At 39.3% G+C, this 16,664-nt stretch overlaps 1 protein-coding gene across 1 annotated transcript in view; it reads left to right on the top strand.

Annotated features, from left to right (window-relative positions):
* The window catches only part of VCAN (versican), a 105,307-nt gene that overhangs the window by 24,577 nt on the left and 64,066 nt on the right, over positions 1–16,664 (top strand). Inside the window, exon 5 of the mRNA XM_054397725.1 lies at positions 9,680–9,973. Coding sequence (XP_054253700.1) covers positions 9,680–9,973 — 294 coding nt within the window. The remainder of the gene's footprint in view (positions 1–9,679; positions 9,974–16,664) is intronic.

Here is a 16,664-nt window from a genome sequence, read left to right as displayed (position 1 = left end):
CCTGAACAGTTTTACTATTGACTTCAAGAAAGCAGTCAGGTTAACACTGAGCACATGGGGAAAACTCATCCTTAAACTATGTAGCAGGAAGGTCCTGTATGTGGTATGAAGAGGTGACTGCTATGAGTGAGATAATTGCCAATTAGCTGTGCAGCCTTTATGAACTCCATAGGGATTAAAAAAAATTCTTATTATACTAATCAGCTTTACTGTCAGATTGTTATGATTGTTAACCAAAGATACTTTCTCCCTCACTTTTTTCTGCCCTTTTTTTTTTTTAGCCTATTTTCTCAGGATTTTCTCAAAGGAACTGAAGTCTGAAAATAACTTCTAGGAGTAGAAAGATTGATGATTTGTATGGATATAGGGTATAGACTTGGTAGAGGCGTGTTATACTGACATGAAGAAGAGTCAATTTATTCTGTTTAGATGAAAAGAAAATAACTTCTAGGAAGACAGAATACCATGCCATGGTTAAGTGCAGGATAAACTATTCTTCAGTACTTTCATGGAAATCTGAGCCACTGAGACAGACTTCTTTTTTAAAGTAGGACTAATGAGCTAAGATGGCTGTCTGTATAAGAGAAGCAATTTCTATAAGAACAAAGGATGCAGAGCTTGTTTGAAGTTACATAGCATCAATGGGATTATGCTTTCGAACCACTTATCCACAAGACAGAGAAAATTAACTAAAATGTCAATGAAAGTCATTGGCAAGTGAACATAGCAATAAACTAGATTGTGTGTTCTGTTTACTGTATCACAACACAATCATAAACCGGTAGAAGACCAAGAGTTCAAGATGTAAAGTTATGCCAAATTCTGATTGCCCTGTCCACCAAAGCCTGATTCTTCGAGGTACAACCTTTCCCCTCATCAATAACAAACGACATTCATGGTACTTACTATACTTTAAAACTGTGCTTAAACATGATTGTTTTCATGTGAATCTGAAAGTTCATATCTGCACAGCCCTATGTTGATTTGGTGCCAAATCTTACTTACTTGTGCTAAATATACCCTTGTTTGGAAAACATATGTCAGTGGGATGACTACTCATGAAATAAGATGGTGCATGATTAATGATATCAAAATCTGGGCCATCATGAGAATGTCATCATGGAAGTCATTGAACAGTTGTTGGTCTTTTGGTGCTATTAGTGTGTTACCCAAGAAAGGCCAGAAATGGTGGTAGGAATTCCTACCATACACTTTAAATGTGTACTGAATTTGCAGTACTAATTTGTGTACTTGCACTGAGGATTTGTAGAGGCAAAATAATTTCAGTTTTCTTCCTGTCTGGCCATGAGAAATCACAGTTAGCCACAGACATTGGTTTCTTCTTGAAATACAAAATATTTTCTTAAATTAAAGCCAGTTGGCTTGGCTAACTCTTACCATTTCCTTGTTCTGAGGAAAGCCAGAGACATTAAAGAGTGCACAATTATGAGTTAAATATTTTGAGTTTTGCTAAAAGACACGGAAGAGTAATTATTGGAAGGATTAAAAATTTCTGAGCTCCCAGTGATAAAAATAAGAATCTGAAGTAAAAAAAAAATCCTTAAATGGGTACTAGGCATGGTCTTTTATTAGAAACTGATTTACATTCCTCATATTTTGTCACATATTTTAGTGTAGGATATCTTTAACTGTGGGAGATGATGTAAAATAAAGAGTTTAATTTAAAGTGATTGAGCTGCAAAGATTTGGATATAGCTGAGATTAACACCTCCAGATGAAGCAGTGTCTACACCAGTGTCTTCTACGGAATAATACCTTGAATAGACATGAGTGATGGTGGGGAAAGAAGGTTTTCCATTCTGTCTTCAGGTAGTGTGTATGTGATTGATTTGGTAGTGCTGTGGAGTAAGAAATGGAGACAAAGTGAGGTCTGCTCACCAAAGCCCACTGATGAAGTGACGGACTGTGAGTCTGTGGTGCGGAGCCAAAGCACAAAGTACTCCATGCAGCATTGTCTTCTGGCCAAAGTCAGTTAGAAGCCATATATGTCTAACAAGTGTATGTAATATGCATAAGGGGACTCATGCTAAGAAAGTTAATTTGGAGTGGCTGTGGGGAATATTATAGTCTCCCTTCTATGCACTAGTTCCCCCACACACACAGTGAGTGCAGCGAAGAAATCCAAAAGCAAAACCAGATGTCCTTTAAATACTTTCCACCTACTCTCATGTAGTTTTACTACTGTCATGGAAATTTCTGTGAGAATAGTAATAATTAAAGAAGTCACAGTCTAAAACATGGCTTCAGGTGAGAAGTTTCTTCTGTCATTTTGGTAAGTAAAAATCTTCTCCAGAGTCTATTCTGATTCTGGATCAACAGTTACATGAGGTTTTAAAACAGAAAAAAAGGCTTTTTTTTTTTTTTTCTTAGTTCAGGACCGGTGGTAGAGTCACATCTTTAGTATTGCCTTATACTGGGTGCTACTCCAGCCTTGAATCCTCTGACCTAATACAGGGCCATGAATCCAAGAATTCTCAAGAGGACTAGAGAGCCCAAATAAAGTAAACTAAAAAGGACATAATGCAATGGTGGTTGCTCTGTATGATGTTACATTTGAGCTTATAATGTGATAAAGCTCATCCTCAGGGAGATCTGAAAATCCTGATTTCTGAAAGTTTTTTTGTAAAAGTAAGCATAGGAAAAAATTGTACAGAACACAAAGTTAATTTTCACCCCCTATATGAGTAAAAGCTGGTGATACTTTACAACTACAGCAGAGCTCTCTAAGGGTACAGCAGAACTCTCTAAGGGTACAGCAGTCACTGTGCTATTCTTCATGCTTGAGGACAAGACTATGGGAAAAGATGGGAAAAGTACGCTCTTCCAGTCTTGTTAGATGCAGTGGATCCCTGTTCATCTTATGGTTATGCATAGAACAGACCGAGGACATTCAGGAGATTTTAATTCAGTCATTACTAAGGTGTATCAAAATGAATCAACTAACTTGTTTTAACATGTAAGAGAAAAGACTTCTTCAACTTGTCTAGACTTCTGCTTTACAGTTGAACCTAGCTGCTTGAGTCTGAGGTTTTTCAGTCATAGAAAGTGTTTTACAACGATCTGTGACTTTGTTAAGGATACCTCTTTCTTAGTCTGGGTGTCACAGAACCAGCCTTTAACAGTGTTGGGATGGAGTAAGAGTCATGTTCAGGAATGGTGACTCTATTACCTCTCTGGGCAGCATGTTCCAGGCCTTGACCTCTCTTTCCATAAAGAACTTTTTCCTAATCTTGAATCTAAACCTCCCCTGACATAGCTTAGGGCTGTTTCTTCTCATCCTGTCACTAGCTGCTTGGGCAAAGAGACTGACACCCTGTATTAGTGAGTTCTTTTCATGAGGAGTTAATTAATTAAACGTACCACAGATGCCGATAGGTACATCTTGATTTATTATAAAGGCAGATGAGGTTGTACTGCAGTGCTGTAAGGCACGAAACCCGAAAACAAGACACAACCCTGCAAGCTACCCATGAAACCCAAAAGCAGAGCCAAATCCCAAGTAAAGCACAACTGATTTACCCTAAGCACCCTATAAGAAACACAGCAGTACTGAAGATCATGGAACAGCAGAGCTGACCATCTCCCATCCAGCGGGCATCCCCACGAGACCAAATCTCATCTTGTCGGATCAGAGAAACGGTAGAACCTCACCAGTAGCGATCTTCAGTTTATGGGTCTCATGCTCTGTGACATCAGGCCAAGACATCACAGGAGGCTGAGTCTTAGAGCCAAACCCCCTCTCATGTTTTGCAATCACGTCATGTAACCCCTCACCCTACTGCTCATGTGTGTAGCCTGCCTAGGGGCTCCCTGCCCAGCAATAGCCTTCCTCATCTTCATCTTCCTCCAAGTCCATTAGCGGTCAAATGAGGGTACTTTGGTCTTGTTTTTATTTAAAATTGTCAGTTAAGTGTTTCCATTTATGGGAATGATGGAAATGTACATTTAATGTCCCTTTAGATAGTCCTTTTCTTCAGCTGACGCAGAAGGTAGTGGAGGTTGTAGAATCTGAGCACCCAGTTATAAAATAAAGCTTGTGAGAGCCAAATTCCATATGGGATAGTGATAATGAAGGGTCCTAATGCTCTGGGAGAGCAAAATGGGGGAAAACACTAAAAATATTACAACCAAATAAACATAAAGTGTCATCTTGGTATTTATCAGTCCTTCACATGGACTGGATAATAGCAAAGGTTTTTCATAGGTGGTTGGCCATCTGGCATCCACAGCAGTTGATTTCAAAAGTATTTGGTAGAGGACTCACAGGTTACCTCAATCTTTGCAGTTTGGGACTCTCTTTCACATATTTGTATTACTTTTCTTACGGACTTGCACCGCCACCTTCATCTGCCATGTGCCCGTGACTTGTAGCTCTTTTTGTTGTGTCTGGCATGGTGGGTGATTGTACATCGAGTTGAGAAAGTGATGCTGTGTTCTGGGATGAGAGTACCATACAGGCTCAAAGATGTCCTCTAAGAAGTAGCAACCTGTGTCTCCAATGGCTTAACAATGGATTCATCAATGGAAAAAGAAATTAGTGATGAGGTCTGTGCTGGAGGGCTTGCCTCTAGATTCGTTACTTCTACTCTAGTTAATACGTGTTGTGTATTGAACCTGGCTGTGATTCTAGCCTGCCCTTATTTTTCTGCTCGCTTTTAAGATGTGTGATTAATGAAATTCACATCTACAAACACGACCAGTTCAGTGAGATGTCTCCTGATGAGTGAGAGTAAGTGAATTAACCTTCACAGAAATGAAGCTTGCTATAAAATTAGCAGCTAAGTCTGTAGATCTTAAGATTTTTCCTTGGGGGTTATAATGAGTCAGATTTTGTCTTCAAGAGAAAAACCTGACTTTATCTGTTTTGATACATTTGAAAGAGAAGGAAAAGCATGGCTTTGATCAGGTGTCTGTTTTAACCAAGCAAAACAAACACATTAACAAGAAAATCCTAACATTCTTCAAGTATTCTGACTCCTGAGGCTGGGTGATCGACCTGATCAACCTAAACTTCGGCTTCAAACAGGAGCCAGCAATAATATACATTACCTTACAGTCTGCTGTCTAAACAGTGTCATGTTCTTCATTTCACCCCCTGCTACTGCAGAACTAGTTTCTCTATCTCCTGGTCTAAGCCCTGGGCTTGTCTGCATAATATTGCTAACTTGCTTACTAGCAGTGTACTCCAACCTTGAAAGCATTGCACGTAGCTTTTAACACAGACAAAATTCAGTCCAACTTGCTCTGGTATTGGTACCTGTGTCATTTGATTATTGATCAGACAAGATTTCTCTTTTAGTTTCATTGTATCCAGTGTTTTGACTGCGAAATTGAGTTGCTTTCAGATGTCGTAATAAAGATGCTGTTAGAGCATGACAGGCCAAATCATTCTGGGAAACATGAAACCCATTGTGGTTCTAAAAAACAGCAGTTAATTTTACAGACTCTGTGGATTCAACCTATGTTAATTGGTTTTCACATTTTAGAGGAAGTTTCTGTGCAAAGGTAAAAACTTTTTTTCCTTTGTAGTTTGAAGGACTGAGGATGTTTCAGCTACACTGGCTTGAAGGAATTTATTTAGGGACTAGAACCCCAGACACTGTCTTACTGATAGAAGGAGATGCTTTAACCCTGATGGGTGGCAAACCCTGAGAACAGAGCGCAGCTAGAAGGAAAACACAGACACGTCAGCTCCCTAGATGCCACTGTGACCTAAGGGAGTTATTCAGGGACCTGATCACAAGAACAAAACAAAACTTAGGACAGAATTTTGGAGCCCCCTTATCTCTTGCTTGACGGTTGCTTAAGCCTTCTGAAAAATATATGCGTTCGTGTGATGCTTTCTCTCTGTAGCCAATCATGAATTTACAACTGTAGTATGGACATACCAATGACCAGTTACAAGCTGCCTTCTGACGTTATGTTAACCTATATAAAGAAAAAGCTTTGTACAATAAATCGACACTTGGCTTGCACCAAGCCTCGTCCTGTCTCTCCATCGCAGCACTGGCTGCCCTGCTGGAAGTCAGTATTGGGACACAAGTCATGGCCTCTTGAAAGCCTCTGTGTTTTGAGGCTGAGACCCTGAACTCCATCGGATGATTTTTCTGCAAGGGCTTGGTGGTGCCAGAGGAAGAACCTAGAGCTTCTTAACGTTCTTTTGTCAGCACTCTGCATCTTTCTTCACATGCCACTTTCTCTGTTTCCTGCTCTCTTGCCTAGCTTTTGAGTAGGCTGACTGGGGAGCAATGTGGTTTCCAACCTAAGTTCTCACTGAGAAAAAAAGCCACATTGTCAGTGAAGTGGGACCAGCATCATTTTCACATATGACAGACTGAATTTCCACATTGCTGTCAGGTAAAGAAGTTGGAGAACATGTAACCTAAATATAAATAGTTTAGTAGCTACTTCTTTCTGACCAAGAAGACTGGCAGTGAGCAATTGTCTCAGCACTGATCATGTCAGAGAGGTGATATGGATAGCAAAATATCACCCCTGCATGTTCCAAGTGACTGTGCTTTCTGCTTGTAAGCAGTAGATCCTGATTAACTATGCCTGTGCCATGAACTGCTAAGTCTGCTGTGCATGAGCTATGTCCTCAGTCCTCTCCAGATGAGAAGTGCAGTAAAGGTTCTCATCACGTGATTTAGAGCTGCTGCAAAACAAAGTGATGCCATTCAGCTGAAGAAGTGTTTTGGGGACCATTTTCTTCCCAAGTGCTCAAAAGAAAACATAAATGTCTCTCTTTATGTTTTTATGTTTTGGTGGTGTTTTTTTGTTTGTTTGTTTGTTTGGGGGTTTTTGTGTGTGTATTTAAGGTAGTTTTGGAAGATTAAAGGACAAGTTTTAACTGTCTCTGGGTGTATATTACAAGCAAGACCTTTCTTTTTCACATTTCATTCCCACAATTATTTTGCACACAAAATGCATACTCAGGCACACAGAATTTTAATTTATTTTCAAATTGGAGAAACAAATTGTGAAGTCATATCTTCTGGATTAAATGACTACTATTTGGAATCTGAGTTCTGCACTTTACTGGATTTTTTAAAAATAAGAATTCTGAAATCATAGAAAACCACTCTTTAACTAGAGCAACTGCATCTTTGTACCCTTTATCTTATCACAAGCATTTGTGAAATAAATATTTACATAGTATATGATTAAATGACAATAATGGTATTTTGCTCATGCTCTAGCACTTTTGTGTCTTCTTTTGAATTTGTTGTCACAAACTCTTTCATATACCGAATAAATGATAAAGAATGTGACTTTGAATTTAATTTGTTGCACTGTTCTGTTTAAAAATTATTTTTCCATAAATACTTGGATTTTTTATCAGTTAGTTTTTCTGGTGAAACATGCTTTGACAAAGATGGTATCCATTTGACAGCAGCTGACTTTAATAGCTGAACCAATGAAATAGATGTGGGGTCAGTAGAATAGATATAATACAAAGAAAGTTACACCACCCATCTTTTAAACGTGCAGTGTTAGTAATATTATATGTACAGGCATACTCCAAAGGCAATTTAAGGCAGTTTTCATATAGAAATGCTCTTTTGCAACTTGTATAACTTCAAACTTATAAGTAAACAAATAAGTAAGTTCTCTCCTAAATAAATACTGATTGAACCCTTTACTTTGAAGTCTTATAGCAAGACTTCTAACTTCACCAAGTGTCTTTGCTTAACAGAGTGCAGAAGACAGCTCAGAGGAGCAATTACCCCTAACTTTAATGATCTTATGCACAAGCTCCATTTGTAGGCAGTGCTCCAGATCATTTGAAGGAAAAATTGCTTTTCTATTAATCTTGCACTGTTTACCTCCTTCCCTCTGTATTCAATGAGTTTCTCTCAGATGGAATGTTGTGGGTTTGTTTGACACTACTTAATTTTTGTTCCATCACATTTATTTCAGGAAACCAATAAAATGCATTGTTTTTCTTACTCATCTCATGTCCTTGTCTGTCTAGACCTATATTTGCTGTTTAATTATAATAATTTTAACTACTACTTTTTGTATACATCATGGTTGTTGTGTGAGAGGATAAGCGAATAGTTCTCAGAACAGAGGGAGTTGTTCTGACAACGTCTTTGCTCCATTGTTTCACAGTCTGGCTGTTGGAAGGATATGGTGGGATAACTACATCCATCGTTCTGCATTGGCCATGATGTCAAGCCACTGAATGTAGAAAAAGCTGTCTTCTGCAGAAATGTTTAATAAAAAAGTGCCTTGACTGTGTGGTTTGAAAAATCTGAATGAAGCATTCTGGTACTTACGAGGATGAATGATTCTTTGCTTTCCATATCTGTCCCTCTCCAATAGACAGGGCCTGTCCTTTTGCCTCTAAGTTAGAAAATCCCTACAACTCATGTAAAGAAACTTACACTGTGGAATTGATATTGTAATTAATACAGCTGAAACAACAAATCAGAGTTACTACCTGGGAGGAAAAAGAAAATGGGCACAGTGCCTCCTATCACACTTGCATTCCTTTCAAGCCTGAACCAGATGTAATATTGATGTGAATTAAACTCTTCAGGGTGAGGTAGTTTCTGTCTGCCTTTTGCTAGGCTGCCTTGAGACCACTGCAGAAATAAGGCAGATTGTGTGTTCAGTATGAATAAGCAGTGCTGTCCTCCAACAATGACAGTGTGTTCTGCTCTACAGTATCTGAGGAAGAGTTGCTATCTTGTAACGAACATCTTGAATTTGCACTGCTTTCTACAGCTGAAGAAGTTGATTTTAGATTTCTTCAGTTCCATCTGAAGTCTGAGCACAAACTAGAAAGGAGACAGTTTATGGTTTCATTCCCATGACATAGACATTAGAACCTTGAATTTTGTTTATACTGTTTAGCTGAGTAAGGCAGTCAAGCCAACTGCTTAATGGTGGTTTAACTTGGAAGTAAAATGTTAGCTGTACTGATTGTTTTGTTTCAGTTTCCATCTGGATAGCTATTATTATGACTACAACAAATTGTTACTGTTACCACACTACCAGTACTCTAGACTAATTCAGCTTTTTTCGCTAAAGATGGACTTTGTGCATGCAACATGTCTAGTTCATTTCCTCACCTTTGTTTGTTTCCCCATGGGGCAAGATGAGGACTGGTGGAAATAGGGCATTAGAAGCTGCTATGGAGCAGCCACTGAAGAACATTTGCTTTTTTCAGTGTATCTCAAATTAGATTCTAGTAATGACTTAAAAGGTCAGGTAAGAGTCTTGCAGATGTAAAAGTTTTGTTCTACTGAGAATATAAATTTCGAAGGACTGGATTTAATTAGTGCAGTTGAGTTGCAATGCCTGCTCCAACAGACGTCACAGAGGAACTTCAAGGCTGCTATTACCTCTGCCTGGAGACTGAGGGACGAACTCAATCTCCAACTAGAATGTACTTCATGGCATAAAGTTTGCATATAAAGGTCAGGTTTTGTAGTAGGTTCATTTTAATGTTCAAATTTGGGACATTTTCTATCTGTATTTTTTTAAAGCAGAAGAATACATTGAAACAAATTTTGGGGAAAAAAAACCAACCCCAAACACTTATTTTCAGGATGCTGACTGGAACAGGAGAATCAAGCTTCCTTGATAGTGGAACTCAGTCTTTGATATCAGATACTCAATCCTTGTTATGTTTGTTTCCTTCCTCTAGATGAAGTGGTTCATGTCTCTGCCCCTGAGAAGTTCACCTTTGAGGAGGCTAAAGAGCTGTGTCGGCAGAGAGATGGCGTTCTTGCTTCTGTTGGGAACATGTATGTCGCCTGGAGGAATGGCTTTGACCAGTGTGACTATGGCTGGCTGGCGGATGGCAGCGTTCGTTACCCAGCCTCAGTGGCAAGGCCCCAGTGTGGTGGAGGTTTACTTGGGGTGAGAACCCTGTATCGCTATGAGAACCAAACAGGCTTTCCTTACCCAGATAGCAAGTTTGATGCCTACTGCTATGAACGTAAGCTTTTTTTTTTTTTTAGTTACAATCTTCAATGTGCTTTCCATGCTAACCCTGAAAAGTGTTTTCTTTAGCATGTGTTTTGCTTCAGTTTTGTGGTGTGCGTGAGTTATTGGTTTGTAACTATGGTTTTACAAAGAAAACCAAACAAAACCAAAGAAAACCAAACTAAACCAAATGTCTTAAAGTAACATTGGCAGATACAAACAAGCAAAGTTTTATGGCACTATTTCAGCCTGAGTAATGTTTGTACACATAGTCTCACACCATACCCACAGTTACCCTGTGTCTGCCAATGATATATTTTTTGGTACCAAAGTATATTTATGTCATGTCAGTGAACATAAGAACAGAAGAAAAGTCCTACTTGACTATGTGAATGATTACCATCTGACCTGATATTTTCTCTCCATTGATGGCAATAAGAGAGGCTGTTTAGAGACTACAATCAAGCCTAGACATTTTCAGATCTCTGAGCTGCTGATAATGTGCAATTCCCTTCATTTTGCCCCATCATATTTTTTAGGATTCTAAAGGAACTGTAAGTTCTCCCCTCACTCATTCAGTGTTTCATGTGCCAGTCTGGTACTCTGGATGGTCTAAATCACATTTTTTACTGCTGCTTGTATCCTTCCTGGTATTTTCAGAGGTGCATCAAGAGTTACCAAACAGGTAAACCACATTTCTTCCACAGCCAGAAATGGTTAAATGACCGAGACTGCAGCTGTCAGATTACTTTTGGCTTTAGGGTTACATATCCTTCTGCAATGTCTTCTGTCTTCAGCACCAGCTTGCTGGCTCTGCTACTGTTATGGTTCAGTCTATCATTACATAGATTCCTTTTGTCCCCAAAGGTTCAACACCTTCAAGACTACCTGAGTCACTCTTCTCTATATCATCTCACCTGTGCTTGGCTTCCAGATCCCTGCCTGGAACTGGCAGTGGTTCATAAGCCCCCATTCTGTAGGTCATGGTCTCATCTGCCTGGTCTACTCCAGAACATCCATCCTACATTTCTCTCTGTCATTTGTGATGACGCCTCTTTCTCCACACCTCCAAAAACCTATCCATGGATATCATGATATGTAACATGCACAGTTCCATGTATCTTTCAAATACCACTGGCCATCTACCCATATCTGTCAAGAGAGGATCCCATTACACTCTAAGGTCCTCTCCATCACAGACAGAAGTATTCTTTGTGCAAGAGGATACTGATACCATTGGAAGGTACACCATCAGAGAGCTTCTTCCCAGCTGAATATCCTGGCTCCCTGACACTTGCATCCTTCTCAGCAACACAGAGAGGTTGGACTGCTTAACAGTTTTCTTGCTGGCTTTTTTTGTTCAAGGAGGTGCCTGTCCTTACAAATAGTACAACTGACATTAATGTGTAAAGGCTACTTGTGTTGGGTTATAAGTTCAAAACTTAGTCTTTAACTATGGGGATCTAGGTTTTTTTTGGACTCAGACCTGTTACGGTAAGTCAGAACTGCATAAAATGTGTGCAGCCTGTCCTGATTTTTGTAGATGAAGAGCCAGCTGCAGCTGCAGATCTTTCCAGCTCAGACATTGATGGCTCATTTACAAACAAACCTTACTGCTTGAGTACAAATCCCAACATCTGGTTATTACAGCTTGGCTGTTCTCAGACATTGATTGTTGCGGTTTTCTTCCCTTTCTTGCTTGTGGATAAGATGTTCCAAAACTTTGCATGTGGAAGTAGTGTTAAAGGACTCCGAGGGAACTGTATAGAAGAAGAGGAACCAGTTAGGAATGTTTGCTCTGATATGCAGAGCAGAGTTTTGTCATATAACTTCTTCTATTCCACCCCGAAATTGTTTATGATCAGTTTTAAATGTCATGGGTCAAATTAGCATTAATGGGGATGAAATTAATAAATTTTCTTAAAAGACTGAAGTAGGAAATTAATGTTTTTTCTGTGATCTAGGACAAATTCCTATCTTCTGATTGTTTGCACCCCTTTTCATCAATATGTTCCTTTTCAGTTTCTTTCTGGAAGTTTGAATCACCAAGTTGTCCTAAAAATATCCTTGATAAGTAGCAGGCTGTTGCCTTTTGAATAACTGCCTTTTCTGCAAACTCTTGCCCTTGATACAAAGAGGACAAATATTTCATCAGTTTGCAACCCAGGAAGTAGACAGTCCATGACTATAAACTGTTTTACAAGACAGAAAAAGACTAAACACTATTTGGTAGGCAGTGGGCTGCTCTTGAACAATTTTAATTGCAATGAACATTACATCAGAATTAATTAAGTGTTGCTAGCTAGATGACTCAGGTTTTGCCTTATACTTCTGGTTTTGCATAGGGAAATGCAGGAGTGTAAGGCTGAGCTGTGTACCTTCCTTCAGGGTGCCTGTCTGCCACGTATTTCAGAAGTTACTGAAAGCTCTCTCTCCTCCTCAGACAGTGCTAGGGATCTCATAGGAACCAGCTGTAACTTCTCACTGCTTTTTCTAAAAGATTTGTGCAAGTGGTGAGTAATGAGGCTGGCTGCCTAGTATCTTGGTCTTTCACATTTCAAGCTGCTGACTGAAGCAGTGGCTGGGGAGTGAGTCACTCTCTCCTGTTGGAGCCTTGGACCCAGTTCCTTTTTGGGGGCAGAAAGTAGGAGGGAGAGACAAAATTTTATCCCCAGTATAGCAGGAGGCTTGGATTCAAATCCTTGTTTCAAGTCATCTTTTGCCTGGAAGCTTCTTTCAAAGCTTCTTCCAATTATCTCTATTTCAAAGTTTCAGTCAGCAGTCCCTCACATGAAGTCCACTGTCCCCAAGATCTGACTGCTTTTATCCGGATATGAAGCTTTTACACAGCAATTCCCACCATACCAGACCACAAAACTGTCCTCCCCAAGCCCATGTCTTTCCATGTAACTCCAGTCCAGTGCTTACACCTCTTACTGTGCTCATTATATGTCTCACATTACATCGTTATATTTCCCTCCCTGCCTGAAAACCCAGTCAAAGCAGCAAAAAAACACTTCTGTGGCTGAAAAGAGACGAAAAAAGGGATGTTGATACTTGCATTTATGAGATCTTGGTCAGCTAAAGGAAAAAACACAGAGTACCTCTGTGAGCAGGGCAGGATCGAGCCAACTCTCTAGGTAGCACCAGTGGTGAAGGTCTGCGGCACAGATGTTAATGTGGTGATCTCAGGGTTTTTACAGTGTCCTTGTAAGGTTTCCTCTACCTCCTATGTGAAAGCTAGCAAAGTTCCCATTGACTCAGCTCTGAGAGTAATGGCCACATGTTGCACATTTAGATTGGAGTGAAATGGCAATGAAAAAAGACCCGCTTTTACTCATGCTGATTAATACTACTCTCCCCGAGTAAGGCCACCAAAAGAAATGTCACGGAAAGATAAGTCCAGGTCTTGAATTTATGCATACTCTGAAGCTATGGATTTTGTGGCAAAGCAGGCATCTGTTTTGATAAAGATAATTCATATATTTAAGAAAGGGTATATCTCTTTCTTCAGGCCTCTTAAAAGTTTTCACGCCTGTCCTGTGAGTAAAAGTCTCCTTGGTGGAAATTCTAGAAATATTAATTTTAAGTTGGAGTTAAAAGAGTCCTCAATTCATATTTTGAATGTTTTAATTACTTTTAAAAAGGAGTTGCCTTTATTAAAATACATGAAAAACAATAACCCAAGCAGTATATCCATCTTTAAAATGATATGCACTAGTTTCAATAAAATGACAAACCTGTACAACATTTAACTGTAAAGTTCGAGATTTTGACTTCAGCAGTGCTCTGGTTACACAATTATATTGTAGAAAGTGTCTTGACTTTATGAAAATAAAAGTTGCCTAAACTAATAATACATGATTTAAGATCTAAAAAGCTTGTTATAAAACCAAAAAACCTTCACTTTGATCTTGATTTCTGCTCTACAGAAACCACATGGCTCTGAGTTTCTGAAACTTTATCCACGTGTTTCATCTCATCCCTCTAAGACTTTTGCCAGACTTCTTAGTTCTTCTTTTATTCTGAGAGGTACCTAATAACGTGCCTAGTGGGGCTTGAAAAATTAAGTACTTGAAGCTCCTTTTAGGTCATCTTCAGAAGAAATGTTTTTCAAGTATTAGCTTATAGGACTTATATTAACATACTGATTTTATTTTTGTAATTTTTAAAAGTAGACCAGCCATGGCTGAACACTTATGTTTATTTGTAAGAGACTAACGCATTCTGTCAGGAAAAAAAAAAAAGGTAATTTCATGATTACCTATTTTTCATGATTACCTGTTTTTCATACTTACTACCTGCATAGTGCTAGATGCTATTTATTTAATTCCATCCCTCACCTCCCTAGTTTCACCAGATTTATTTCACTGAGGTTTGTAGGAATCTTGCCACAGACTTCAAATGACTTTGGATGGGATATTTTATGCCCCCACATCTGCAGAATAAATTGCACTCTAGAAATGCACTAATCAAAATGTGTACAGGTTTTGTCTTGCATACCTGCAACAAAACTGAACTTGATGGACTTCATACACAGAGGTGTTTGAATTTGTGAAACATAAATCTGCATTTTGCTGAGAATCACTGATTTATTAAAGCTGAATTCTTTCATAGACCTGCACTGATTTTGGCAAATCTTCCCACAAAACATTTTTTGCTTGACTCAAAACATATGTTGACCGTTTTGCTCTGGATTTGACCACTTGTTTCAGATTTGCTCTGTCATTTTGTCTTTGTTTCATACACCTTTGTTGTTTCTCTTTGGTTATGCCACTTTGGTTTGGCATTATGATTTCTTTGTAGCTAGACATTGAAAAATTCCAGTTCTGAGACAGTGCTGCTATATGTGCTCATCATGAATAGACTCTACCTTGTTTTGACTGTTTCAATACAACCTCATTAAGAGTGTATCCAAGTTAGCCACTGAGGGCCTTGTTCTTTGATGTTCATCCATCTGAAGCTCAGAATCAGAGCACTTTTAAGGAAATATAGGAAGCCACAACCTTCACAGTATGTAGTAGTACAGATCTTTGAAATGATGGAAGTGGAGAATAATCATCTCTCTGCAAATCTTTCCTTTGCTCACCCCAAAATATCTCCAATGAAATCCTCTGTTTATTGTCAGTTCAACTGCAAGTGTCTTGCTAGGACAGGGATGTTTAGTAACACAATGTGACTTGCAAGCAGTGTTCTTCTATGGAGGACTTCAGACCAAGGAAAGAGTAAAACTCCCTTTATTTGGAAGGTCCTGTGACATGAGCCACGGAGATTGTAGACTAAGGCTCAGAAAGCACCAACTGTGCTCCCATTGTCCAGCATTAGAAAGGACAAGATTTTTAGGCACAATACAAAAGCTGGCAGAAGAAGTGTTGTCTTTTGCTGCATGTGACTTAGTTTGGAAAACTTTGAATAACTAAGCAGTTCTGTCCCTCTCCACAGCAACCGCCAGTAGCTACATGTCCTAGCTATTTCCTGGATGAGGGAATTATTTCCAACCTGATGTCAGGGACTCTATTAGTTGAGATCTGTGGATTTTAGATCAGTTTGGGAATGACCACATAATCCTGAAGATGTAGGGCTTGGTGAAAACAAGGAAACAAAACTGTCAATCTGAAGGAAAAGAAAATTAAGAGTTTTTATTAGATGAAACACAATAGAGTGCAGAACATAATGAAAACAATGTCCTCCACCATTGCACAGAGCAGTATCAGGATGTGTAAAATGCCTTTGAGCATGCAAGAATCTCAAGGTCGTGGCACTGACCACAGAGCACATAAATCTGTTGGCTCTGCTTGTGCTTCCTTTCCCCTCTCTGAAGGAGAAGCTATGCAAAAGGCTTAAGCTGCCTTACTGAGACAGCCTCCAACCAGTAGCAATCACTAGGCTTTATTATTTTTCTAAGAAGGTAGATCTCTGTGCTTCTCTCAGATACGCAGTTTAGTAAGACCTACATAGCTGTGCAGATCTCTAGTAATATTTTGGACCAGATGTAGGAGGAATAAATCCCTGAAGCTCTCACTGGGTTTATAGCAACAGGCAAAAGTCATAAAGGCTGTGCACTCTAGCAGCTTGCAGCATGTTTCTTACCCTACTTTGTATCACGATGAAATATGAGTCAGCGAAACCATACCGAAGACTGCAAGAAGACCTCAATACCTTTCAGACAATCCTGTGCTGTTGACTTCACAAGTACCTCACCCTGAGGAGGAAGAGGTGGCTGAGTGCACCTTGACCTTTTAAATGCTGTGTAAAGTATGAACAGAGACGACCTGATTTACCAATGTAACTGATGGACATAGAGGAACAGTTTGCAGCCTCTACAGGTGGAGCTTCAGGAGGAGATGTTTCTTTTGCCAAAGAAAGTGAACTTAAATTTACATGAATGACTCAAAACTGTATTCATTAGGTATAGCCTCTGAAAGCAAACACTGTGGGCAGCAGGAGAGAGGAAAGAAAAGAAGGTAGTTAAAACCATTTTCCTGTTGTTCCCTTAGATCACAGAATGGGTCAGGTAACAAGAACAGCATTTGGAGCAAGAGGGTGAAGAAGTAAAAGATCCATTCCTTTAGGTGTTCAAATACCAGAAAGATAAATTAGTTTTCCTCTTTATTACCTTTACTCCATGCTCTGGGAACTGGGTACCACTGCTGGCACATATAGGTAATTTGTCTCCTTTCACACTTGATGGGGAGAGCAAAGTA

Source organism: Indicator indicator, chromosome Z (genome assembly GCF_027791375.1).
Source record: "Indicator indicator isolate 239-I01 chromosome Z, UM_Iind_1.1, whole genome shotgun sequence".
Taxonomy (NCBI): domain Eukaryota; kingdom Metazoa; phylum Chordata; class Aves; order Piciformes; family Indicatoridae; genus Indicator; species Indicator indicator.
This window is presented reverse-complemented; position numbering and strand designations above follow the sequence as displayed.